The sequence below is a fragment of the Glycine soja genome, chromosome 11 (genome assembly GCF_004193775.1).
Source record: "Glycine soja cultivar W05 chromosome 11, ASM419377v2, whole genome shotgun sequence".
Classification (NCBI taxonomy): Eukaryota; Viridiplantae; Streptophyta; class Magnoliopsida; order Fabales; family Fabaceae; genus Glycine; species Glycine soja.
The window spans coordinates 9,213,719-9,240,465 of NC_041012.1; the positions used below are offsets into that span (position 1 = coordinate 9,213,719).

Genomic DNA, 26,747 nt, shown 5'->3' on the forward strand with positions numbered 1-26,747 from the left:
TTTCAATACTGATTCTCAATTAAAATTTAAAATATTGCATCTAATTTTGTCATTTTTTTCCTATTCGGACATAATAAATGAAAAGCAACCATGTTTTCACCTAAATTTCTCCTAAGCTAAGAAAAATTAAAGATAAAAATAAAATAAATAAAAAATCATTATAAATAAAGTAGTATGACAAGAACAATTTATTTTGTACTATAAAATTTGATAACATTTTTATTCTAATCAACAGTTAAAGATCAATAAATGTTTCATTAACATCCAACACTTTTTATTCTCTCTCTTCTCTTATTACAAACTTCAAACACTTCTTTAATATTTTTTTTATTGCTCTTTTCTTGTTATGTCACATTATCAACCACATCAATTATTTATATTTCTTTTATTTTTTCTCTCTCAAGATCTAAAAAAATGTCTTAGAATCATTTTCTTATCTAAGTTATTCTCCTCTCTTTATTAAGTAAAGGTTAAAGTGGGAAAAAATATAACTATAATAAATAAAGTGGGAAAAAAATTAAATATAACTATAATAAATAATATAACAAAATATATAGAAAAAAAAGAAGTAATGATAATATATGTTAATAAAATGTTTGAAATGAAGGATCTTGACGTGTCACTTCTCTATTTCAAGCGAAATATGAAGCGAAAAGGGTTCACTTTCGGTGATTTTGGCCAACAATTATGGCAGCACACCGTGTTTTCAGGTGCCCTTTGGAAACTTGTTCAACAAATAACCCACATTCCCACCTTAGTTTGTTGTTCAGTAAACATGTATATGTGTAGTGTGTCGTTAACGACTCCCATTAAGCTGAAGCTTGTGCTTCTTATTCTCGAGCTTAGTTAGGTTGCTTCTAGCTCCTTCTCTCGTGGCCAATCCTTGTTGCTTTGCGCGTTAAAATTACTGTGTAGTGTAAACGGGAAGAGGGAGACACAAAATACATAAGAGAGTAGTTTCAAGAGAGAGAAAGAGAGAATTGCATCATTTCATTTTCATTGCTTGTGGCGTTTTCCATCTTTTAACACACCTCATTTTTCTCATGCGTGCAAGCCATTCTCAAATCTCAAAACCCACCCACATTTCTTGGTTCTTAACCGCTTTAATTGCCTTTAAGATTCTGCATTCCCTCTCCCACCTCAACTTATTTGTCTTCATCATCATCATCTATCTATCTATCTCCCTTTCCTTCTCTCCCAAAGCTAAACACTAAATCAAAAACCATCCTTTAGCTCCATCGCTTTTCGTTGTCCTTATCCCGGCTTTCTTGTCTTCAATCGCTTTCAAAGGTTTGAACTTTTCCAAAAATCTCCATCTGGGTCTGTTTCATTTCGCTTATACTCGTCTTATAGTCTTTTTGGGGTGACTGGAATGATATTTATGTTTCTGTTGTGTGCAATTCTTTAGAGATAGCAGTTCTTTAAAATCATAGTTCTCTTATTATGTTAAAATTGCACCGAAAATAGTCAATTGGGTTATCATAATATCATTCACTTGATTTCATGGGTAAGGAATAAATCAGAGTTCTGACTGTTTTTGGTTATTATTATTAGATCATTTGAATTGAAGCAAAATGGGGAGTCATATGAGCAAGAAGATCCCTGAAACTTCTTCTATTGGCCTCAGCACCGAATTGCACTACAAAACTGAGTTGAGTTCCTATGAGGCTGCTTGCAAGCTTGATTCTGATTTGCAGTCCTTTGACACCACGCTTCAAGCTAGAACAAATCAGGTTATCAACACTCTTGCTGTTGGTGTTGAAGTTCGAGCCCTTTCATTTGATTCTCTGAAGCAAATCACAGAATGCCTTTTGGAGATGAACCAGGAAGTTGTCAAGGTAATCTTGGACTGCAAGAAAGACATATGGAAGAGCCAGGAACTGTTTGAACTGGTTGAGGAATACTTTGAGAATAGTCTGAAAACTTTGGACTTCTGCACTGCATTGGAGAAGTGCCTAAAACGCGCTCGCGACAGTCAGTTGCTTATTCATGTGGCTCTTCAACAGTTTGAGGAAGAATCATCAGGATCAGGAGGAGACAACCGCTACCCGAGGACATTGCAAGAATTTAAGAACTTCAAGGCCGCTGGTGATCCTTTCACTGAGGAATTCTTCCAGATATTTCAGTCTGTTTACAAGCACCAGATATTCATGCTTGAAAAGTTGCAGCTTAGGAAGAACAAGCTTGATAAGAAGCTCAAATACATCCATTCCTGGAGGAAGGTTTCGAGTATGATCTTTGTGGCGACTTTTGCTGCAGTCTTAATCTGCTCAGTTGTAGCAGCTGCTATCGCAGCCCCACCTGTTGCTGCTGCGATAGCTGCTGCTACGTCGATCCCAATTGGATCCATGGGAAAATGGATTGACTCCCTCTGGAGGAACTATGAAAATGCATTGAAGGGGCAAAAGGAAGTGATTAGCTCAATGCAGGCTGGAACATATGTTGCCATAAAGGACTTAGACAACATTAGGGTTCTCATTGATAGGCTTGAAATTGAGATTGAGTCTCTATTGCATAATGTGGATTTTGCCATTGAGGAAGAAGCTGTGAAAGTTGCAATAGAGGAGATCAAGAAGAAGCTTGGAGTGTTTATGAAGAATGTTGAAGATTTGGCAGTTCAAGCTGATATGTGTAGCCGTGACATTAGGAGGGCAAGGACTGTGGTCCTGCAGAGAATCATAAAGCATCCCCACAATTGAAAGCAATCTCATGTCTAATCTGCCAGTAACTGTTTGAAGGAGAATACATATTTTCCTTGTGTATCTAATGGAATTTCTTGATTCATAGGTACATGTGTTGAAGATAATAACCGGGCATATTTGATATGTCTTGACACTGGCAGCAAATTTTTTTATTCTTTTCATACAATAGTGTATTAATGTATATGTTTCTTTTTTCTTCTTTTTATGATCTCATTTGGTTTTTAGTTCGTTGAGGTGAGACTAATTTGTGAGTCTTTAATTTATATATCTTGAAATACAGTGAGAAATCAATTAGAAAACCGAGATAATATCTACGTTACTTTAGAGGTTGATAGTACTCCAACCAACGTTGAGTTGTAAACGAACAAAGTACTTGCATCCTAAAGTTTGATCATTGATGTGAGCTGCACCAAACCTGTACTTTATCGAATCAATTTTTTTTTCTCAAAGAGCTTGTTCACCGAGGTTATCACTTCATTAATTATCTGCATGATATACTCGGTACATGCAATATATAGTTAAGTTAATATAAAATATCTGAATTTAATTCTTTTAAAATTTGCTTTCACTTTAGAGTGAAAAGAAAATTATGGCCCATTATTCATTTAATCTTTTTTTTTTAAAAAAAATTGATATATATATATATATATATATATATATATATATATATATATATGTGTGTGTGCAATATCAATTTTTTTTATAAATTTATTCTTTAACTTTCTTTTACTTTAAATTCTTTTTTTTACATTTAAAAAATGAATTCTCTCAAAGTTAAATCCAAAAATATTTATTGAGAGATATACAAAAGAATATACAAATTATCTTTTTAAATAGTTGAGATTATTATATGATTCAAGGCTAAGTGATCAATCTTGTCGTGATATATAATCACATTTTCTTTATAAGTAACAATTCATATCCAAATCAGTATTTAAATCTTTAATTATTTGATTAAGAAACATAAATCGTTATCATTATCATTTACTTATGATAACCATTGGTGGTAATTTAAAAAGAATAGTTAATAACATATCTATCTAAAAAAAACATAGCATGAAAAAATTGTTTGGAACCACATTTTCGGAATCATTTATTAATTTTTCCTAAAATGAATTGATTATTGGCAAAGTGGGTAAACTTTGACCCTAAGGAACTCTTGAAACGTGAAAGGGCCAACAAATCTAGAATTAGAGGCGGTATCTTATAAGTTATGACTTCCTTCCCTTCCCGTGCGAAAAACATAACAAGTTGGAAGTAACACGTAAGTCGGTGGAGCATTAGGATTATAAAAATTGAAAATGGAAGACAAATTTGGTGTGCATCGTTTTAATCACGAAAAAGATAATGTCACGTTTCACTCTGGTCCTTTATTATTATTATTAATGATCATTTCCATTCACTATCCAGAATTCCCTTCAATACATACATACATATATTCGTCCACAGAAAATAAATTTGAGCGTGCATTTACGAAGATATTACAATTGTTCAATCAAAAACTGTCAATGTTACGCCGACAACGTTAGAAATGTTCAATATCAGCTTAAGAGATGGATCCTTTGTATAACTAAGTTGATCGCAGCATGATCCTCCTAGCTCTTTGTGCTTTGAATGGGGTGTGGATACTCGTGAGGACTATGATATCGATGATCAAGTCAATGCGTGCTGAATCCATCCATAGGACTATTAGTTATAAGAATGGGCTATTGGATGGGATTAGAAAACTTATACCATGCAACGTAGTCACAGTGTAGTGATGTACTACATTACCCACCGACCTAAACAATTTTTTTTTCAGAAAATAAACTGACGATCTATCATGTGTTTAAATTAGTTCATGTCACCGATATTACATCAGTCTGAATATAACTTTATTCTTATCCCTCCAATAAGGTTTCAAGTTAAAATCTAATAGATGAAAAACACATGATTAAGAAATATCCATTAAAGGTAACCAATCATATTTTCAAGTGAAGATTAATTATCAATGGAATTGGTGAATACTTTACATTTATAACATGATAAAAAAAAATAGTTTGTGTTGAGCAGATGTAGAGAGAGTGCTGACTGTTCTGCTTAATTTCATTTGGAATATGATATGATAATTAACCGCCTTTGCAGGGGGGAGACTATATGTGTAATCTTAACCTCAAACTCAGGATTGGCATGATTCACAAATCATAACATCCGATAAAGCACTCTCCAACACCAGGCTCAGGGAAGGAGTTTTCAAATTGAATTACTAGGCCGAGAGTTTGATGACCCTTCTTTGGGATCATGATCTTTTCACTCAGGTCATTCCTTTGCAAGGAGCACACACGTGTACCCACAGAATGAGAAGAAACATAAATCTATTATACCATCTACAAAATTTAGCATGCTCGTAGATGCACCATTGATTGCTTACTATTTAGTTACTACTTCGCATATTTTCAATCACACAACCAGCTATATTTATATTATTATTGCTTTGGTACGCAAAAGAGCTCACCGAATGGTGCCAAAATTGTGACGAGTTTACTAATATATTAGGAATCAGATAAAAAAAAAAAGAGTTAGTATCCGAAAACATAAATAGAACTGCAAAGTTGCAAATAATATTGCAGCAATGAGCAAAAAAGCAATGAGCCAAAATGTGGTTGTCCACCATTTTATCAAATAAATCGGGACACCCTTTAAACGAGATATAATTGCATGTATACTACAACAGTCGGGACAACCCTTTTATCAAGTCCAATACTTATATACTTTAACAGTCAGACAACTGACAGTGCCTTCTACCTTGCTATCACCTTCAAAAAGCTAAGAATGGGCTGCGGCCGAGTATTGAAATATGTGGCCGGAACCAAATAAGCACAGACTAGAGACACATAAAGTTTAAACCAGAATGAGGAAAAACAGTAGTACATCGTTGTACCTGTCACTGTAACAATTGTCATACAATTTAAAATGCTCTTAACAGCAGAGAGGTCCCTTTCTGCTGCTTGATCCGGAAACTGACCTTGAGTTTGAAAATTGGAAAGTAACTGATCCTTCGTCTGGAATCTATTTATCAACCACATGGACATTTCCTCTTCAGATACCGGGATACTATCAAGGGGAAAGCGGCAGATATGAATATGAACTTCAGAAGGATCCACCCCAAAGACATTATCTAAAAAAGATGGGCAGCGGTATTTGTAGCCAATGGTCACATCATAAACTGACAATGAAAAGTTGAATGAATCTTAGTGGCAGAATAATATGATTTATTTATGATCGTTAAACTTCCAACCTTCGATTAATTTGATATCATTGCAAATAACAAACTATATGTCATCTTATCCAAAAGGAAAAAAAAAAAAAAAAACTCCCTACAAGGCAATTCAAGATCTTCAGGTAGCCTGTACACAAGTATTTTTCCTTGACAAATGCTAAATGATATTAGATAGATGAAAATGCTGCAGATTTTCCCATCAATCATATCAAAAGAAAAGGACTAAGTGGATGATTCACAATTATTGGATGAGTATAAGGACTAACTATGAATAACTCTAATGTCACATACTTTACCAATGATTATATAATACAAGCAGATAAAATACAGACAAATAGGACAACCTGCAGCGAGAGAGCTCCTCAATTCTTGCAAGCAGGCACAGAAGCCCTTTGTCTTTGGAAGTAAAACATTTTTCAGAACTGGTAACCCATGTTCGGCGGCATATTTTTTACTCCGAAGGCACTTTTGCTCACTGCAAGAAGAAAAAGATAGGTGGCAATAAATTTTTAACAGAATACACATACAAACAGAATTACATATGCTACATCAACTCAAACATGGGATGAAGACCATTCAGTTTCAAAGTCACCATTTGAAGGTTGGTGACAACATATTTTTCCTACTAATAATTTTGGCTTAAATATGTTTTTGTTCTTCATAATATAACACTTTTTTGTTCTTATGAAATTATTTTTTTTCAAAATGGTCCTTGTAAAATTCTTTTTTAGTTTTGGTCCTTGTTAGTCCTTGTAATATATCTAATTTTTAAGTTTAGTCCCTATAATATTTTGTTCACTTTGAATTAGTTCCTTAGAAAATATTTGATAGGACCAAAAACAAATTATATATTACAAGGACAAAAACGAACAAATTGATATATTACAAGGACTAAAACAAAGTAACAAAGATCAAAACAAAAAATAATTTTACAAGGACCATTTTGAAAAAAATATTTTATAAGGACCAAAACCAAAAAAGCAGTATATTACAAGAACTAAAAACATATTAAAGCCAATAATTTTTTTATGGATGTTTCAAGAGAAAATCGCATGATTCACAAATAGAAGAACCTAAGTTTTTCTTCCAGCATCATGATGATCATAAGCAAAAATATGTAATAATGCATTGAAGTTTTATTTGATGAATACCTTAATGGTAGTAAACAGAAAAGGTATCAAGTGGCTTACGTGAAATCAGTGCCTTCTGGGAAAAGTGCAAGCCAGAGAGGATCTTGTGGATCCTTGAATGTTGAAAGCATATAGCGCATGATTGACTCATCAGCCTCCCACTTTCTTTCCACTGGGATGAACTCTAGTATGTGAAATGCCCAACCAAAAACTGGAAGTCTCATCAAGCTACTCTTAAGTATATATTTTATGTATCCAAGGCATCCCTTCCGCAAGGCAAGGTCCCATAAATACATCCAATCAACCTCAGTTCTATGATTTGCGATCAATAAGATCCGTTCTCTAGAAGGAACAATATCTCCAGAAAACACAACTTTAGTCTTGTTGATCTTTTCAAATAGAAAAGGCCACAAGGCTAGCCAAGCACCAAAGAAAAAGGAAGTTGCTCTCCTGCTGTAAATGACGCTAAAAAGTCGCATTATAACAGCACTGATAAAACCAAAGAACACTAACATTATAAATGCTGTTGAAAGAAGCACTAGTAGACACACCAGACCCCTTAAAATTCTCCATGGTGCTAGAGCTTGATACTTTGCTCCAAAGCAAGAACTTACTGGTTTAAGAACAGCCATAAGCAACTATCAAAAACAATCGCAGGCTACAAAAGAAAAAAGAATAAGTGCACTGCCTCTTCAATGAATTGCCTCCTCAATAAGCCTGGATTAGCAAAACTGGATACCTTCATAAAAGAATTACTCTGGCCACCAGGTTTCTTGTAGTGATGCAGACAAAAAACAGCAGGACTCTGCCAGCTGTTTTGTCCTTGTAGTTGATGACCCAATAAGAGAATGATTTTTGACAGTTTTGGCACAAAATGAACGTACCTGGGAGAAAGTTGAGGAGGATATCATATCTTTACCTCGAAGGATATCAAGTATCATGAAACATAAACGTGGAGAATAAAAGAAGTTTAAAGAAAAAAGAAAAATAAAAAGACTAGGCATGTATAATAGGAGGATTTATCAGTACATTATAAATGACAGGGTATCATTGCTTATAAGGCTACACCTCGATAACTTGACAACGAAAGGATCAACGAGTAAATAAATAGTAATCTTAAGAAAAATCAACCTTTCCACTAATACAACGTATGAGGGAAGGCTATGCAATGAATAGGAAGGACGCCAAAGTAAACTTTTCCAGCTGGGTTAAAATAATTCAATTGTTTGACAATACTATAGGAAAGAAAATCAAAGCATCCAGCATGTGTGATGTTGAAGAGTAGCAACGAGATAAGTTCCTTATGATGCAAAAGGGGATTTGCTGTGTGGAGAAGAACCAAACAGCTTTTCTATCACAATAATAACACCACTGTTTAGATAGGTCAAAGGAGGGGGAGTGTGAGAGCATGAGAGGAACATTTGTTCTAATATCCTGAAGACATGATGCACTAAAATCGGGATATCACCACCAACTAAGACACAAAACTCCTATCCAAAATTTATGACTAGACGGTATCTTTCCTTGTCATTTATTTCTTTTGATCCTTACCACAAGGGATCGTGAAAGTCCCTATGTAAGTCAAGTCAAATTCCAACCAAATAAAGACACAATCTACTCTCAATCTCAACATAAAGGTAACATCAGATAGGGAACAAAATCATAAACATGCTTAAAACAGATAAAAAGTTATGCATTCAACATCCTAGCAACACATAACATTGTGATACCAAGTGTGATCACAAAAAAAAAAAAACATGATCACTTGGAACACTGTTGACAACCTTTGTGCACAAAACAAAACCACATTATGCAAAAAAAGGGTCTTTTCTTCTTCTTTTTTGCCATTTAGAAAACAAGGGACAAAAGGGTGAAGCCCCAGATAAAGGGGCAACCCATAGTTATGCAAGCTCGGATCTTTAGCACGAAAAGGTTTATATAGTTTTAGAAAAGAGCACTAATCTGTTGCAACGTTGGAAAACAACAAAAGCACGTTTAGCCATGCGAGAGTGATGCAATGAGGTTGAGCATCCTCACCTTTGTTCAAGCTTGTGGCATTTTTGTCAGCCCCAGAGAGACATTGAGATGTAGAAAAACACAATGGAGTCGGTGGTTGTACCTTGTTTGGTTGAACAGTTAGATTAGATAGGTAGGAGTTATACGTAAGGTCTAGAATAGATTGTGGGCAGTGTTCTGCAATAATAGTACCCTCTTCTACTCTCAACTGGTGATGTTTCAAGCTGAACAAAAATAAAGCACATGTTTGTGAATGAAAAAAGCTTCAAAATGTGTGAAACTACGAAGGTTGCCACCTGCTTTTACCGTACGGTTTTTTGAATTTCAAAGAAGTTTCCTTTTTTCCAAGACGCTTTTAATTAAACTCGGTACGGTTTTAAACTTTTAATAATACAAAAGAGTTCTTTTTTTTTTGGTTAATTAAACTGGCAATGCATTTAACGTGGAAAAGAGCAAAAGTGGCCCCTGAATGATGTGATGAATCGCTTTAGCATAAAAAGTGGGATATACGTTTCTTTATTTTGGGGATATTCGTTTTTTAATCAATGGTATAGATGGATTAGTGACTGATAGAAGCCATGATGTTTGTAGTTGTGAATATTGTAAATAGGTCCTCCAATGAAATGTAAACATTAATGTTTTTTTAACCATAATATTAATAGAAAATTGTTATCGATGATAATTTAAGCTATTTAATTTGCTTTAGAAAAAAAAACTAAAATGAAAAAAGAAAAGAAAGAAAGAATATAAAAAAATCATTTGATAAGATATTTAGTTGTTAAGGAAAATGATATCATGTAACTTAAGTCAATAATTATATCATTTAATAATTTTATATACCATGTAAAATTGAATGACTGTCTCATAGATCTAATTATTGAATTATAATTATATAATATTTTGATTATTTATCTCAAAATTTATGAAAATTGAACATCAATAAAAAAAGTAATTAAAATTATTGATGTTTTTGTATATTTTAAAAAATATGTATTACATGGATCTTGATTCCTATGAATGAAGCATCAATTTTGTTTATTAATGTAAAATTTAGTTTATATGATCTACAAAAAATAAATTTTCAATTCAAGTGTGACTTTTGATATAAAATTACTTAATTGAAAGTTATTAAAATGTATATAGTCAGGATAAGTTATGAAATGAAAATTCTTTTAGGAAATATTTTGAAATATATATATTTTTAAGAATTATTTTTTAAATAAGAGTGTTTTAAAGAGTTATTATCAGTCTCATTGAACCACATATCTTATTTTAATATCATATAGTAGTACTCAACATTTGATTTTTTTTTGCAATAAAAAAACATTTGATTTTTTTTTACTGGAATATACTAATATTTATGTAGAAATAAGAATCTCAATGTAGGATGAAATATACTAAAAAAATGTGTGACTAACAATCTAACATATATTATGGGGGATTTCAACAATCTTCTATCCTCAGATGCTAAAAAAGGGCGTGTGGACCATCCTTCCAGGTTGTTGAGGCTTTGGAGATGTTGTTATAGAGGCAAACCTTGTAGGACATTCCATTACATGGATGCCCTTTATACCTTGAAGAGCGTTTGGACAAAGCCATGGCCAGACAATCTTGGTTAGACACATTCCCTGACTGCAAGCTCATGAATACTATTGCAGGAGTCTCTGATCATTCCCCTATTATTATGGCCCTTTTTCGTCAAGAAACGTTGAAGAAGATGACCTTGACACAGTTGGAAGGAATGGTTGGTCCTCAAATGTGTCCCTTAATTTTCTCTCAAAAGTCTATACATGTTTTTATGAGCTTTTAGCTTGGGGCCACCGCATCCACACTCGCTTCAAAAATGATATCAAGAAATGTAAGGACAGATTGGAGATTTTAAGGTACTCTGATGCCCTTAGCTGTATGCGTGATTTTAAAAATACCAGGGAGGATTTAAATCTGCTTCTTTCCTAAGAAGAATTATTTTGGAGACAGAGACCCAAAGTTCACTGATAAGGGATGGGGATGCTAATACAAAAAAAATTCATGCTATTGCAAATGCTAGAAAGAAGAAGAGTTTCATTTCAAAGCTTTCTAATGACGGCGAGGATATTATTTCTAATCATAGTGATCTTTGTAACCTTGCTCGAAACTATTTTGAATCCCTATATAGCTACAATGATGTTGATGTTGCAGTCACTGTTGATCATGTTGAGCCAAAATTGACTATGTTTGATAATGTCTCCCTCGTAACTCCTTTTGAAAAATGGGAATTCAAGGAAGCTGCTTTTCAGATGCACTCTAATAAATCCCCTGGACCAGATGGCTTTAATCCTACTTTCTACAAATGATTTTGGGACCTACTTGGTGATTATATCTTTAACAATGGTGTTGCCTAGATGGACAATGTTTTTTCCCTCCTAAACTAAGTAGCACTGATATTGTATTGATCCCAAAAATTGACACACCTGCCTCTATGAAAGATTTGTGACCTATTTCTTTATGCAATGTCCTTTATAAGATTGTCTCAAAAGTGCTTGCTAACAGATTATGAGTTGTGCTACCTCTGTGTATCTCTAAGGAGTAATCTACATTTGTGGAGGGCAAATCCATCCTTGATAATGTCTTGGTTGCCATTGAGACCATCCATCACTTGAAATGTAAGGTGAGAGGTAAGGAAGGGGAATTTGCTCTAAAGATGGGCATCCGTAAAGCTTTTGATAAGGTGGATTAGAGATATTTGAATGTCATGCTTCTAAAAATGGGCTTTGATCCAAAGTGGGTAACTTGGATGAGGATGTGTGTTGAATCTGTGAACTTTAATGTGTTGGTCAATGGAGAGGCAGTGGGACCCATTTCACCAGGGAGAGGACAGGGGAACCCAGTGTCCCCTTATCTTTTTATTATATGTATGGAGGAACTTACTTAGTTAATGAGGGTTCATGAGAGAAAGGGAGATCTTCACGGCCTCAAAGTGTGTAGAGGAGCCCCTCTTCTCACACACTTTTTTGCTGACCATCTCTTCCTATTTTGCAGGGCTAATGTTAATTAAGTTGATATCCTTCACAGTATTCTCGGTGCTTTTGAGAAAGCCTCAGGTCTTTCCATCATCTTCCAGAAATCTGAATTTTTTTAGCAGAAACACACCACCCAGCATCAAGCAACAAATCTCTGGACAACTGCAAGTTACAGATTGTCTGGGAACAGGGAAATACCTTGGGATGCCCTCTATGAATGGTAGGAAGAAAAAATCCATCTTCTCCTATCTGAGGGATAAAATTTGGAGGAAGATCCAACAGTGGTTAACACCTTTCAAAGGTTGGTAGAGAAGTGCTCATCAAATCAGTATCTCAAGCTATTCTTGCTTACTGCATGAGTGTTTTTCTCCTCCCTTCTACCCTTCAAGATGAGATCCAAAAGATGATGAACTCATTCTGGTGGGGTAGTAATAGAAACTATGGGAAAGGCATAAATTGGCTAAGTTGGGAGCGTCTAACAATCAGGAAGAAGGATGAATGTATGAGATTTAGACATTTATATGCTTTTAATTTGTCTATGCTAGGTAAGCAAGGATTGAAGCTAGCTTCTGATGGACATTGGGAGATGGGAAAACTGCCAAAGTTTGGAAGGACCCATCGCCACGATCTACTGATGGTTCATTCGTCACCAACCCCATTATTGATGGTCTGGAGGACTTATCAGTTGAGGCTTTGGTAGACCCTTTTCAACAAAGTCCTGGAACAAAATTATTCTAAATGACCTTTTCACAGCAGAGGATGTCACTAGAATTCTTTCAATGCCAACCTATTTCAGGGATGAACTAGACAAGCTTACATGGATGTTTAGTAGAGATGGATTTTACACAGTCAAATCCGCATACTTTCATGCTACACAGAGTATGGTAGACAACTCAAGTCTGCGTGAAGAAGGACGGTAGATGGATATATGGCAACTGAAGATTCCACAAAGGGTGTTGATAATTATGGAGAATAGCACGAAACTGTCTCCCTACGCATGACAGGCTTCTAACAAAGGGTGTTGATTGCCCACCCACTTGCTCTTTGTGCTCACATTATATTGAAAACGATTGGCACATTTTTGTTGGTTGTGAGCATGCGAAGAAGGCTTGGGAGGAGGTATCGCTCTGGAACAAAATACAGGAAGTTGCTGTAACTGGGGATGACATGAAATCACTTATATTCACATCATTAAAAGCATTCACCACTGTTCAAACAGATACCTTTGGTTTCTTTGGAAGCGACGTAACGAGAAACTTTAGGAAAATATACAGAAGCCCCTCAACATATCATTGAACTCTCCTTCCAGTATACTCATGATTGGAAGTAACTCTGTTACCGCAGACCTTCACTACCCTCTGCTGCTAATAGTTCAACGCCAAAATGGTCCAGACCATCGCTAGAGTTCATCAAATGTAATCTGGATGCCTCACTCTTTCGCAATTATCTTCTTCATGGACTTGGGGCATGCAACAGAAACTCACAGGGAACTTTTGTTGCTGATTTATCTTGCTGGTTCAAGGGCCTTCTTCCACCCATGGAAGCTGAAGATCGAGCTCTATCTCAAGTTATAACTTGGTTACTGAACAACAACTTCACCAAAGTCATCCTGGAAATTGACTGTCAGCAGCTAGTGGACACCATCAACACGAGCTATTTCCAAAAAAATGAAGTTGGAGATATCCTAAAGCTCTGTGTTTCTAAATGTTCAAGTTTTGAAAACTGTTCAATTTAGTTTGTTAGTAGGCAAACCAATCAAGTTATTCATTCCTTAGCAAGAACATCTAGATTCTATGTTTGTCAACATGCTTTTGATCATAGTCATTCCTTAGCAATTCAGTTTGTTAATATAAGTCTCTCCTTTTTAAATCATTTATCTCTCTCCTTTCTTTTTTTTTTACAACAATCATTTATCTCTCTTAATCTATCTTTTTTATATTACTTGTAAACTAGTATTTTAGAACTAGTTTTAGTGGGCTAGATATAATCAAACACAAGAGTATGAGAAGAACATAATATAGATAAGAGCGGGATAACCTTTAATTTTATCCAATATTTAGTACATAATAAATAAGTAGACAACAAATTAAATATAATAAGATATAATATAAATTATATTCAAATAGTAAAATTATTATTTTGTTAAAACTACTTATAGTTTTCTTAAAGTTTAGATCAAAATTATGAATTTTAAAGATTAAATCAAAATTGAGATTTTTAAAAAAATTTAAAATTTAATTTACAAAAATTCTAAAAATGAAAATCACAAATTAAAATTTAAAGGAAAAAGTTACAATTTATTCTTAATTTTAAAACAACTTCCCGTAAACCTATTTTTACCTCTCCAATAATTACAGTAAGGTGAGATGGACTAGAAGTGGTGTCTTGCGAAAGAGGAAAAACTAAAAAGAAAACACCTTTAAAGAAGCAAGCAAGGAAGCCTGCTAGCTTGGTTTGTTTCTGCTGTGAGCTGCGATCCTTAAACCTTTCTCTCTCTCACTCACTCAATCAAATGGACATTGATTTCAAAGAATACCAATTGCGCTGCGAGCTTCGCGGACACGAAGACGACGTAAAATTCCCTTTAAATTCTTTCCAACCTCAAACATCGTCATTTTTATCTTAATTTTCAATTTGCATTTGATTGTTTGGTCGGTCACTCAGGTTCGCGGAATATGCGTGTGCGGCAGCGAGGGCATAGCGACGTCGTCGAGGGACCGAACCGTCAGGTTGTGGTCTCTGGACGACAGCCGCAAGTTCGTGAGTTCCAAGATTCTGTTGGGCCACACCAGCTTCGTGGGACCCTTGGCATGGATTCCTCCGAATTCGGAGTTCCCGCATGGTGGGGTCGTGTCTGGCGGCATGGACACACTCGTGTGTGTCTGGGACTTGAAGACCGGTGAGAAGGTTCACACTCTCAAGGGCCATCAGCTGCAGGTCACTGGCATTGCCTTTGATGATGGGGATGTTGTGTCCTCTTCTGTTGATTGGTAGGGTTTTTCAATTTTTTATTTTAGCATCAACCATTCTTTTGATTTTAATTATGCTTTAGTTGTTGTTCCGAGTGGTATTGAACCGTTTCTGTTAAGCAAGGTCTCGGATTTGAGTCTTGTAGATGGAAAAAAACATGATTAAGAGTGGAGAACCCCACTAAAGGTGGCCAGCTATGTTCCCCGACGGAGATTAGTCATTGGTAAAGTCGGTGGGTACTCCGTACCAATAACATGGTTTCAAAATAAAAAATAAAAGTATGCTTCAGTTTGCTTGGATTCCTTGTTTAAAGTCTTTTTTTTATCAGCAAATGTTAGTTTTAGTTTTGTTAGAAATGTCAGTTGGGGAATTCGAATCCACGACCTCCCCCCTCTCTTCTTCTTTCACCCTTCCCCGATCACTTATCCAACCTTACATCTCCCTTGTTTAAAGTCTCTTGATACTGATTTTGTTTCAATTTTGATGTGATTCTTGCACTCTTTACTGTTGTGTAGTACCTTAAAACGGTGGAGGAATGGGCAATCTGTAGAGTGGTGGGAGGCTCATAAGGCACCAGTTCAAGCAGTTATAAAGCTGCCTTCAGGGGAGCTTGTTACTGGTAGGTATTGTTACTTGTTGATGCATTTTTGTAAAAACTTTTTATTATGTCTTACTAGTTTATAGTCATGTTTCTAAGTAAGGATTTATAGTTGGGATGCTGGCTATGTGCGTGAGATCTTGTTACCTATAATGCTTTTATGCTTGGGAATGATATTGGATTGAAATAAGTTTGTTAACTTATCTTCTGACGGTTTTAGGTTCAAGTGACTCTACTTTAAAGCTTTGGAGAGGAAAAACTTGCTTGCATACCTTTCAAGGACATTCAGGTTTGCTTTACTGTCTTTAGACTTGCATGATGTGTTTTATATTTGTTTTGGTATGCATGTGTTGTAATTTGTGAATTTTCCTCATACATTTCCTTGGGTGGTACAGAATTGTGTAATTTTGTCGAGGTTCAATATATTGCTTCGCATATTTGTGATTCGTGAATTCATTTTATTTTTCAACATATCATTTTGATTGTTTTTGCCAACTTGATTTGTTTTTTCCAATTTAAAGAAGGCCAGAGAGGTTGTCTGCTTGTAGCAATTGTGTTGCCTTGGAAACATGTTTTAGCAGTTAGAGGAGTGCTAGCAACACACTCTCTAATGCATCCTTTTTAACACACACTCTACTATTGGTTAAAATTTATTGAGAACTACAAAATCAAGAGATAGACTCATCAAATAAGTGGTGGGACCCACAAAAATTGTAATTTTCAATAAATTTCAGTTAATAATATAGTGTGGAGTGTGTTGTTAGCATTTCTCTTAGCAGTCATATTATATCCTTTTATGCTGTTATGGGCTACATTCCCCCCCTCACCCCGTTGTTATTAATGTCACTGTGCTAATGCTGATGACCTTTGAGGATTGTACAGATACAGTTCGATGCTTGTCTGTTATGTCTGGTCTTGGAATCCTATCTGCATCCCATGATGGGTGGGTTCATTTCTGCACACACTCCTCTAGATCTAATTAATGAATCCCTGGTAGTTCAGAAAATATATATGCCCTGCTTGACTTGTTTCTGTTGCTTGCTACAGTTCTCTCAGATTATGGGCAGTAAGTGGTGAAGTGCTAATGGAGATGGTTGGTCATACTGCTATTGTTTATTCAGTTGATTCACATGCATCAGGACTTATTGTCAGTGGTAGCGAAGACCATTTTGCCAAAGTTTGGAAAGGTGATTACCTCTTTCTAGCTTCTTGTGATGGAGATCGTGTGACATTGGAACATTATCATTATCATCAAATATTACTCCAGTGACAATAAACAAAATTTATGAGTTTAATGGCCCTTGTTTGTTTTTGAGTGTGATAAGTGAGCTACAGAATTAATGATGGTGGTTGGTCTTACGTAAGTTTATAGGGGAGGGTTCTTTTTTTGGGGAAGGGGGTCTCATCCTGTTCCTTTTTAGGAAACTGCTTGATATTCTGTTATCTTTGGTTAGCCACAACTTTTACAATTCATAGGTTCAGCGTTAATGTTTTGATTTATGTCTTATCCATCATTTTTGCAACGTTTGTTTTTTAAATTATATATATAAGGAGTACAAGTTTTATTTTTGACTGTCATTTAAAGAGAATTTTCTCTTCCATTATGTACATGAAGCTTCCAAGGTTGTAAGCTGCTCAAAGGCATCAGTTTTTCTCTATGAAACACCAATACATTAATTTCCTTCACGTATCCATATTCAATACTAATACTCTTGGATACTTAACCGATGCGCATAGATGAGGTATCCATGCTTTTAAAAAAGTTTTGAAAATCCAATAGAGATATATGAGATATAGAAACATAGAAGCATTGTCCCTTGATGAACTAAAAATGTAAATTGTCCTCTTTATGGACGGTTTCAAGAAAGGAATGAGATTAATAGTATTATTCCTATTTGTAGACAATAGGAAGTAATTTATGCTGACAATGATTTATAATTTTTTTTAATAAAGTCCAAGAAGTATTGATGCTGACAACACTAACTAGGAATGTTTTATTAATTTTTATACATATTTAGATATGTATCTAAACATAGAATTTAATAGATATGCACTGTCGCTGTAAATTTTTATACTGTCAGCCAATTATAAATAATTTTTTGTATGACTTTTAAGGTAGCTATTATCAAAGTCAACAAACTTACCATATATGATAATTTGTGATTGAATGACAGCGTAATTAACACTGTCAGTACATATACGATTTTCTCTTTAAATTTATTGTATCCTATAGTAGCTGTATCAATTATCTAATACGTATTGCATCTGATACACATATATCGTATTTGTGCATCACTTGGCTTTAGTTTTGGTTTTTTGCCTCAACTTATGCAACTTTGGTTTCAAATTACAGACTTTTTTCTCCTAAAACTTTTTCAGATGGAGTTTGTGTTCAGAGCATAGAACATCCTGGTTGTGTTTGGGATGCAAAATTTATGGAAAATGGTGATATTGTGACAGCATGCTCAGATGGAGTAGTACGCATTTGGACCGTAGATCAGGATAATGTTGCTGACCAGTTAGAGCTTGATTTATACACTTCGCAACTTTCTCAATACAAAGCTAGTAGGTATGTTTTGTTTATTTAGCTGTCATAATGTGCTCTGCTACTCCCTCATCACATCAGTTTCTCCTTTTCTTGTCTGTCTCTACATTGTGAATTCTTAACTAAGATTTCCACTCTGAAAATATATGGTTCATTTGTTCGTTGAGAATAAATGATTTCTTTTTCTTGGGAACATTTTACACCCTGTAAATTCAAATATATTCCTGGTTTTTGTTTTTATTTTTAAAATTTTAATTTATAGATCATGTTGTGTTAGGATTAACTATGTCTTGCTATTATTCATGACCTAAGGTTGATCTGTTAATTTTTGCTAGAAAGAGGGTTGGAGGATTGAAACTGGAAGAGTTACCAGACTTGGAGGCACTGAAGATCCCAGGTCTGATTTTAAGGTTTTCCTTTTCAAAAGTCATTTGGCATAAGCTTTTCCCAATATACCCATAATTTTTTTTCTTCTTTTGGAGTGTTGGGGTTGGAGGCAAGTGGAATTTGCTAGTGATGGGCATCATGTTGGGCCGGAGATTGCCCACTTTTGTAATTCAAATGCTATATTGAATGTCTTTTCCGATAGGATAAACAAGCTTGATTGCATGAAACTGTAGCATTAAATAGTTATAAATATTCAACAGTTCTGCAGATGATTGATGACTTCTGTAATTTATATTTGTGCATAATACAATGTGGTTGCAATTATCACCCCCCCACCCCCTTGTCGTGTTATTAATTTTTTGCATAATCTAGCATCCCAGTGTTTGCCTTGGTTTCTGTTTTAACCATCTTCTGGTTCTGAGCAGGAACTACTGATGGCCAGACAAAAGTAGTCAGAGAGGGGGATAATGGGGTGGCATATGGGTGGAACATGAAAGAACAAAAGTGGGATAAAGTAATTCCCTTACTTTGCACTATATGAACTTTTGGTTTCTATTTTTTCTGTTTCCATTAACCTGTCTATTTCTTTTGCCTAAGACAAAATTCAAGTGGGCACTTTCAGTGCCAAATTTAGAAGATATTACAAGATTATTCTTTATTAACAATTTATGTTTACTTAAAGATTGGTGAAGTTGTTGATGGACCAGAGGAATCAAATCGCCAATTTTTTGATGGTATTCAGTATGATTATGGTCAGTTTCCTTTGTTTCCCTCGAACACTTGATTAGGTTTGCCTTCTTAACATTCATTTCTTATAATTTTTACCTGTGGCTGCTCAGTGTTTGATGTGGATATTGGAGATGGTATGCCTACCCGTAAGTTGCCATACAATCGATCAGGTACAAATTTTTACCATCAGGCTGCATGTTTAATCCTAACTTAATAATGAACAGATTCATTCTCTTGTACCAACATCAAGAGATGTTATTATCTGTGTGTTCGATGAATATTTTGGTATAGAAGAATTTGTCTGGCCTATTAGAGTCATTGGAAACATATTATTAATTATTATTTCATTAGTTTCTTAAATGTATTGTATAATTTAATTATGAAAACTTAGAGTAGTAGATGGATTTGTTCATATTCCATTAGATAAAAAGGATTTTGCAGCATGAAAAGTCAATGAAAACTAGTATGGTAGATTGCATCAGTTTCCAGAAGGCACGTTTCATGTGTGCGTGTGCATGCTTGGTCAATGTACTAAGAAAGAGTTGTTGTTTTGCCCTATCCTGTATAAAAGGAGGAGGTATGGAGTGGTAAAGTACCACTCAAATGTTTTTGTTTTCCTTGCATTTGATTTTTGCTTATGCTCTGAAGTCTGAAGTGACAGTACTTTTAAGATAGTAGAGAGAGATTTGTGAAGAAGATTGTGTCAATCTTCTCAAATCCCTTATTTGTTTGTGTTGTGAATATACCACCCTCTCTTATGAGTGGTTTAATTGTTAGGGCTTATGAAGATGCATGAGGTTTCTAAGACTTCTTGATGTACGACTTATCCATTAAGTTTTATCAGCTACTTTATTGTCCCTTTTCTGCTTTAAGTGTTGTTTGCCTTGTATGACCTACGTTAGATGCTAAGAATCAAACCTTGTCCTACTTTATGCATGTGAATGATAATCTGCTAACTAATATGATGTCTCCAGATAATCCATATGATGTTGCTGATAAATGGCTACTCAAGGAGAATCTTCCTCTTTCTTTTCGTGAGCAAATTGTACAGTTTATTCTTCAAAATACTGGACAAAACAATACTACTTTTGATGCTTCATTTCGCGATCCCTTCACTGGCTGTAAGTATAATGTCTGTTAAATAAATAAAAAATGATGGTGATCAATGACATTCATTATTTTGTAGTCCTCGTTGTTTACTTGATTGTTTTTCGCTTATTTTCTGTTTTAGCCCATGCTTATGTACCAGGACAACCTTCACGTATGTCTGGTAATAAAAAAACTCACCGTATCTTGTCCTGCATGAGTTGTATCATGTTCATCTTGTATCGTGTACTTGTGCGACTCAGTCCCGATTAAATTTGCCGAATTTTTTAATGACAGATATTTCTGCGAAACCTACTTTCAAGCATATTCCTAAGGTATTCTTCCATACACTTTGTTTTGGATGTTGCTAACATCTTTTGTCTTGGGAGTTCTCAAGTCTGGACAATGTAGATAATCTGTTATTCCTTTTACTTGTAGTTATTTTTTTTTTATTAAAATTAAAAGCATTGTTATTTGGTAACTTGGGTTGCATCTGGGTAGTTAAACCCAGGCTATGTAGCATGCTATATTTTGTGTCCTGAGTGTAAATTTATAATATTAGCATCTGCTATGTATATTGACATTCAGAAAAGGAATTTGTAAATTTTTTATTTTGCTGTATCTAATTGTGGTCTATGTATCCATGTATTAAAGATAAGGATTCCTTGATTCAGTACTTGGCCAATATGGTTCTAGATGGAGCTCAATAGGAAGAAATGACTGATAAATGTTTCTTGGTGATGCCCTTGTTTATTTGAGTTGCAAATGGGTTTTCTCTTCAGGAAATTGCTTGACGAGTAACTGCATCAACTTTTTCTTTGTAATCTGACCTTAATGTTGTTGTTTTTGTTGTTATTATTACTATAACAAGACAAACAGTCAGACAGGCCAGTATTTCATCTTTATAGAATGTTGCTCAATGTACAAGTAATTTGATCCCACTTGGAAGTGGCTAGTGATAAAGCTAGTGTAATAGACTAAGTCCAATGTCAAACCTCCTCTGTGTGACTTCATACTTTCCCTCTTCAAGTTAATCATGTAATTTGATAGCTCATGCCCAGTTCTTACATCTGTTGTCAGAAAGGGATGCTTGTTTTCGATGCAGCTCAGTTTGACGGGATCCTTAAAAAGATTTCTGAGTTCAATTGTGCTTTACAGTCTGACCAGGTAAACTACGTGGTTGGGATTTTTTTCTTCCTTAGTTATTATTTTGTAATATGTTAAAATCATACTCATTTGGTAAAAATAACTTTAATTTATGGTCATGAACTCACTTGCAATGGTCAGGATTCTAGAAATTTTATAATCTTTTATATCTACTTCATCTATGATCATTTCAAACACCAATATACTTGTTGATGATTCTAACTTCACATTGGCTAAGGTTGACTATGAAGACTTTTAATTGCCTTTTGATTTGACTTGGGATCTACATGTTATGATGCCCTTGACTTACTACCCTCCTAAAGAAAAACCCTGCATCAGCAAACCATGTTGCCAAGATTTGCTATGCATAAGAATTAATAAAATAAATTTGCATGTTTTTGGCAAGCATGCTTCAATGTTCGGTGTTGTTACTCACTGTTGTGATGCTACATCAATTCATATAATGAATTTTCTGAGTAATTTGGTTCTACTGTCAATCTCGTGTAGGAAAAGCAGAACTTGTCTTTGACTGAGCTCAATGTTTCCAGACTGGGTGCCATTGTTAAAATTCTGAAAGATACTTCACATTATCATTCTAGTAAATTTGCAGACTCTGATATAGCCTTGTTACTGAATCTGCTTCGATCATGGCCTATGGCAATGATATTTCCTGGTTAGTTATTGTCTCTTGCATTCCTCCTTTTTATTATACTTAAAGAAAATTTCATTGTTAATTTGGAAAAACCATGGGAAGAAATTTTTTTCATTTTAATCAGTGAACTTTTCTATTCTGATTTTCCTTACTTCATATTGTGCTTTCTCTATGCAGTCATTGATATTGTAAGGATGCTAGTTCTTCATCCTGATGGGGCTATTTTACTTCAGAAGCATTTTGAAGCAGAAAATGGTATCAACATTGCCATCTTTTTGTTTTCTGACATTAAATTATGAGAATAATCAATTTAATCTAGCCTACCCTCACATCACTCCACTAACAGATCATGTACACCATTCTCTCACATTTCCCACCCACCACCGCAGTAGTTAGTTGTGTTTTCTCTCCCTTAGTTATGTCTCTCTACATTGTGCCCCTTTCCACCCCTTGTCACATGCACTTTAGTTATCTTTGGACTTCTATATGAAATATGTACAATTAATGATATTCCTTGAATTTTGGAACTTATTTTTCTTCCTATACCTTTCTGTTGATGTATAATCTTTCATTGGTTTTCTCCTGTGTTATATCAGACATACTAATGGAAGTGATTAAGAAAGTCACTGTAAATCCAACAATTCCTGCAAATTTGTTGACCAGCATTCGTGCTGTAACTAATCTCTTCAGGAATTTGTGCTACTACAACTGGTTGCAAAAACATCGAAGTGAGGTTAGCATCTCTTTATTGCAATTTTTTAACTTAGAATTTTTGAAGGACTTGAAGAATTTCTTGGAAGACTAACATTAATGTAGAAATTGTCTAGTGTAACATTGTTGTTAAGAAAAAAGGTGCATAAATGCATTCCGTGATTAATATAGTGCTTTTTATTGACCCTCTGCTTTCAAGTATTAGTGATATTCATTAATTTCAAGATATACATTGACTTTTCACTATGCCTTTTAATAATTTTTCACAATTTGACTATCTTTACATCACTAACAGTTATCAATTCATTAATTCACTGACTTGGGCCATTTTATATTATCTTTTTTGTTAAAAAAATTCAATTTTGAATGATTAAATGACTGTCCTTTTATTTGGGCAGATTCTTGATGCTTTCTCAAGTTGTAGTTCATCTCCAAACAAGAATTTGCAGTTGTCATACTCTACCTTGTTACTAAAGTAAGTCCTTTTTCTGGTACAAATATTCTAGTATTTTCATGACTGTAAGTGCACATTGTTTTGGGGAAAAAAAATACTTGATTAATTATTGGTATTTGGCTAACATAATCTCACTTGTAGTTCTTGTGTTTATATTTGGCTAACATCTCTCTCTCTCTCTCTCTCTTGGTTGTGTTAATTCCAAATTCCAAATAGAAGATACAGTCTCCTTGTTTAGGTGCATTAGTGCTCCAGTGCTTTCTGGTTTTTTATTACCCCCGCCCCCCTCTCCCCCACCCTAGAAAGTAAAAGGAAGACTAAGAGTGTGTTTGATTGAGATGATGGAAATAGAGAGATATTTGAATTAAAGTAGAGTGTAGAAGGTGTGGGATCCATCCCATTTCTTCTCTATTTCTCTCCTTCCCCCCTCTACTAAATGAATTCCTTTTTTTTTTCTTGGATGAAAAAGTTGAAGAAGGGTGGGCAGTTCTAAGAGCATCCGGATTTTTCTTCCGTGCTTGGTGTGTCACTCTACTTAACTTCACCACCCTGCTGTAAAAGCAAAATTATATAGACACTAAAACAGTGGTGGTGGCTTTTACTTATTTAGATCTCAGTTTATAGTTCATTATGTTCATCATTGCAGTGGTTTAGCTTTAGAAGTGCAATATTTACGGCCCATAATGTAAGTATGCAATAATCTTTACTTGTGTGATCTGTTTAGCTATGCTGTGCTATTGATTGAAACAAAGGATCAAGAAGGTCAATCTCAAGTTCTATCGGCAGCTCTTGAGGTATGTCTTATGCTGTTTTCACCTAGCTATGACAACCACCATGGCACACCCAAACCTTATTTTACTAGGTGAGGTTGACTTGATCAATTCCATTAGTATCTATCAGAAGCAAAATTTCAATAAATCATTTAGGACAAGGTCTTTTAAATTGTTCCTCTTTTTTCTTTAGTGTTCCTTCTACCCCTTGTAATTAGATATTTGATCCCCTCCCTCCTCTCACTGTTGCCTCTATTGTTCCTCCCACATGATCAAACCACCTTAGGAGAATCTGTCTCCTCAGTAGATGCTAGTGCTACTCTAACTTTATCCTAAACATTCTTTTTGAATCTTGTATGTCTATTCAATATTCATCTACCTCAATGTTTTCATCTTTATACACTTTTTTCCTCTCTTGCTGAACTATAATTAGCATAAGAACATTGTTGGTCTTATCATTGTCTAGTAGACTTTTCCACTGATATTAGAGAGACACTTTACAACTACAATTACACCTAAAACATTTGTTCATGTCATCCACTGAGCTTGAATCCTATGTGTGACATCCCTGTCAATATGTTATCTAAACAGTGCAAATTTTCACTCCTAAATAATGCTAGCTTTTGTCATACTAAAGCTGCATTTGCTTTACATTTGTACGTGTCTAGATTATTTAAAATCAAATTTCCTACTTTTAGATATTATTATTTCTAGACTATACTGATATGTATTTTGTTTTTGTGCAGATTGGTGAGGATGAAAATGTTGAAGTCGACCCCAAATTTCGTGCTTTAGTTGCTGTTGGATCACTGGTATTTTTAAGTTTCTATCTCTAGTCTCGTGTTTTTTGTGTCTATATAAGTCAAGGTGTTCTGCATGTTTCATCTCATCTTCATTTAACTACACAGTTTTACATCATTGTTACAATCTGCTTTTGTGAAGCTTGATGATTATCCAATCCTTTATCTCCCTTGTCTACTGTACTCATCTTGTATTTGATAAACATAATTCTATTTTATTTAAATTTATTTTATTTTTGTATGGACTATGGAAGTTTGGGTAGTGGGATAAGGCTTTTGTTGTTGTTAATGTATGACTGTGGAATCCATTCTGTTATTTAGTTTCTTTGTTTATTTGGAAAGCATAAAAAAACAATTAAATCAAATTACATCCTTTTCTTTCTGTGGAAATATTAATATACGCAAACTATTCATACTGTAGGAGAACTAATAATGAAAATTAATTGTTTGAAAAAATGTGACATTAGACAAAATTTCTCTTTTCATTCTAAATTCATGTGCTTTGAAATTTGAAGCTTATCTATTATCTATCTCTAAGTTGCTTCACTTAAATTTTCATTTGTCTAATCCTCTTCAAACAGATGCTTGAAGGTCTTGTCAGAAAAACAGCACTGGATTTTGATGTTGTGAACATTGCAAAAGCAGCCAAGGGTTCTAAGGAAGGCAAGATTGCTGAAATCGGATCTGACATTGAGCTGTTAACAAAGCGGGGCTGAATACCTTTTGGGTGATTAATCTATCCCGTTCCTCCAAAAAAAAATGAAGGTAAAGAGGAATGATCACGTTCATGTTAGTGACCCTTAATCAGACACATGCACGCAGGGTTCCTTTCTATACTGTTTTTGGCTGTCTTTGGGGGTAAGGGTCGAAGGCTCGAAGCATCTTGTGCAGGGTTCTTTGGAAATGGAAATTATGCAGTGTACAGCATTTTCAGATCTTTTTCCAAATTATGTCGCATATATATTGAATTTTCAGTTTTATGAATAATTTTCATTCTCTATGTGTCTGCCCTCCTGTCTTTTACAACATCCATCATAGAAGTACTAGAACATGGAAGTAGGTAGGAAAATGTGAAGGTACCGTGCTTCCTTTACTTTGAGACAATTATAGTTGGAAACCCATGAGATGTTAAAAGATTAGATTGTTTAAGCCAATTGAGCAAATTACAGCAACTGTAGTAGTCTTCCTCTCTCATTTTTTTTAATATTTAAGTTTTATTCAAATCGTTTCATTTAATGCTTTATTTGGGGGCGAGAATCAAGTTTACGATAGATGCTTAATCCAAGGTATGTTTGTAATGGTAATCTAAAGTGATATAGCAAGGGTTTTTTAACGTATATTGTAAACAAAATCATATATAAGTAAAAAAAATTCAAAGATTTTGATAGAAAGGCAAGGTTTTATTACATATAGAAAATAAATAAAATGTGCTTTTTGTTAAATAATTTAAAGTATCTAATGTTTTCACATGATATATTTATAACATGTTTATAAACACACATTTCCTTCTGAATTTAGCCCTTTAAAACCAAGAAGTGAAGTTATTCTATTGGAGTAATCTTGACTTCGTTTTATTATGTAAGGTTGTATTAATTTTTTTTATTTTTTATTTTTCATATTAGTCTTTAGGACTGTTGTTGTGTTGATCATTTACTGACTTTACAAGAAGTTATCTATTTTAGTTGCTTATGATTTTTTTTTTTTTTACTTTAAGGATTAAAGTGAAAATGTGTTTCTAAAATCAAAGATTAAATAAGAATTTTAAAAAATTGGCAATTAAAGTGATTGATACT

General features: G+C 34.4%; 3 protein-coding genes and 1 long non-coding RNA gene across 6 annotated transcripts; 3 read left to right on the forward strand and 1 right to left on the reverse strand.

The window, feature by feature from the left end:
- The first annotated feature begins 933 nt into the window (after positions 1 to 933).
- LOC114375455 (UPF0496 protein At4g34320-like) lies at positions 934 to 2,929 on the forward strand. The gene is made up of 2 exons (XM_028333236.1): positions 934 to 1,290; positions 1,555 to 2,929. The coding sequence occupies exon 2, from the start codon at positions 1,575 to 1,577 to the stop codon at positions 2,697 to 2,699; it is 1,125 nt and encodes a 374-aa protein (XP_028189037.1). The 5' UTR covers positions 934 to 1,290; positions 1,555 to 1,574; the 3' UTR covers positions 2,700 to 2,929.
- Positions 2,930 to 5,312: 2,383 nt separating this feature from the next.
- Positions 5,313 to 9,446, reverse strand: LOC114375184 (probable 1-acyl-sn-glycerol-3-phosphate acyltransferase 5). Of its 3 annotated transcripts, none has more exons than XM_028332952.1 (5): positions 9,129 to 9,446; positions 7,831 to 7,975; positions 7,152 to 7,704; positions 6,306 to 6,436; positions 5,313 to 5,907 (listed from the first exon to the last, which is right to left on the reverse strand). In XM_028332952.1, exons 3-5 carry the CDS (start codon positions 7,604 to 7,606, stop codon positions 5,483 to 5,485), a joined length of 1,011 nt encoding a protein of 336 aa, XP_028188753.1. In that variant the 5' UTR covers positions 7,607 to 7,704; positions 7,831 to 7,975; positions 9,129 to 9,446; the 3' UTR covers positions 5,313 to 5,482. The 3 variants fall into 3 exon arrangements, with proteins under 3 accessions (XP_028188753.1, XP_028188752.1, XP_028188751.1); XM_028332951.1 differs by having other exon boundaries at positions 7,152 to 7,749; XM_028332950.1 differs by having other exon boundaries at positions 7,152 to 7,975.
- Positions 9,447 to 10,582: 1,136 nt separating this feature from the next.
- LOC114375340 lies at positions 10,583 to 13,978 on the forward strand. Its single transcript, XR_003658752.1, has 2 exons — positions 10,583 to 12,407; positions 12,652 to 13,978. It is a non-coding gene; the product is annotated as an uncharacterized LOC114375340 (long non-coding RNA).
- A 508-nt stretch (positions 13,979 to 14,486) lies between these two features.
- LOC114376401 (phospholipase A-2-activating protein-like) lies at positions 14,487 to 26,147 on the forward strand. The gene is made up of 22 exons (XM_028334500.1): positions 14,487 to 14,678; positions 14,771 to 15,096; positions 15,592 to 15,695; positions 15,895 to 15,963; positions 16,557 to 16,617; positions 16,722 to 16,861; positions 18,054 to 18,243; positions 18,555 to 18,616; positions 19,032 to 19,120; positions 19,289 to 19,358; positions 19,446 to 19,505; positions 20,310 to 20,456; positions 20,567 to 20,605; positions 20,719 to 20,756; positions 21,502 to 21,588; positions 22,075 to 22,240; positions 22,397 to 22,474; positions 22,816 to 22,952; positions 23,329 to 23,405; positions 24,109 to 24,178; positions 24,901 to 24,966; positions 25,536 to 26,147. The coding sequence occupies exons 1-22, from the start codon at positions 14,619 to 14,621 to the stop codon at positions 25,668 to 25,670; spliced, it is 2,271 nt and encodes a 756-aa protein (XP_028190301.1). The 5' UTR covers positions 14,487 to 14,618; the 3' UTR covers positions 25,671 to 26,147.
- Positions 26,148 to 26,747: the final 600 nt, after the last annotated feature.

Coding starts and splice junctions, on each gene's coding strand:
- LOC114376401 (XM_028334500.1), top strand. CDS start 14,619: ATGGACATTGATTTCAAAGAATACCAATTGCGCTGCGAGCTTCGCGGA. Junction 19,121..19,288: donor AAGAACAAAAGTGGGATAAA/GTAATTCCCTTA, acceptor GTTTACTTAAAG/ATTGGTGAAGTTGTTGATGG. Junction 19,506..20,309: donor GTTGCCATACAATCGATCAG/GTACAAATTTTT, acceptor TGATGTCTCCAG/ATAATCCATATGATGTTGCT.
- LOC114375184 (XM_028332951.1), bottom strand. CDS start 7,723: ATGGCTGTTCTTAAACCAGTAAGTTCTTGCTTTGGAGCAAAGTATCAA. Junction 6,437..7,151: donor CCAGAAGGCACTGATTTCAC/GTAAGCCACTTG, acceptor TTCTTCTTGCAG/TGAGCAAAAGTGCCTTCGGA. Junction 5,908..6,305: donor GAGGAGCTCTCTCGCTGCAG/GTTGTCCTATTT, acceptor TTTCATTGTCAG/TTTATGATGTGACCATTGGC.
- LOC114375455 (XM_028333236.1), top strand. CDS start 1,575: ATGGGGAGTCATATGAGCAAGAAGATCCCTGAAACTTCTTCTATTGGC.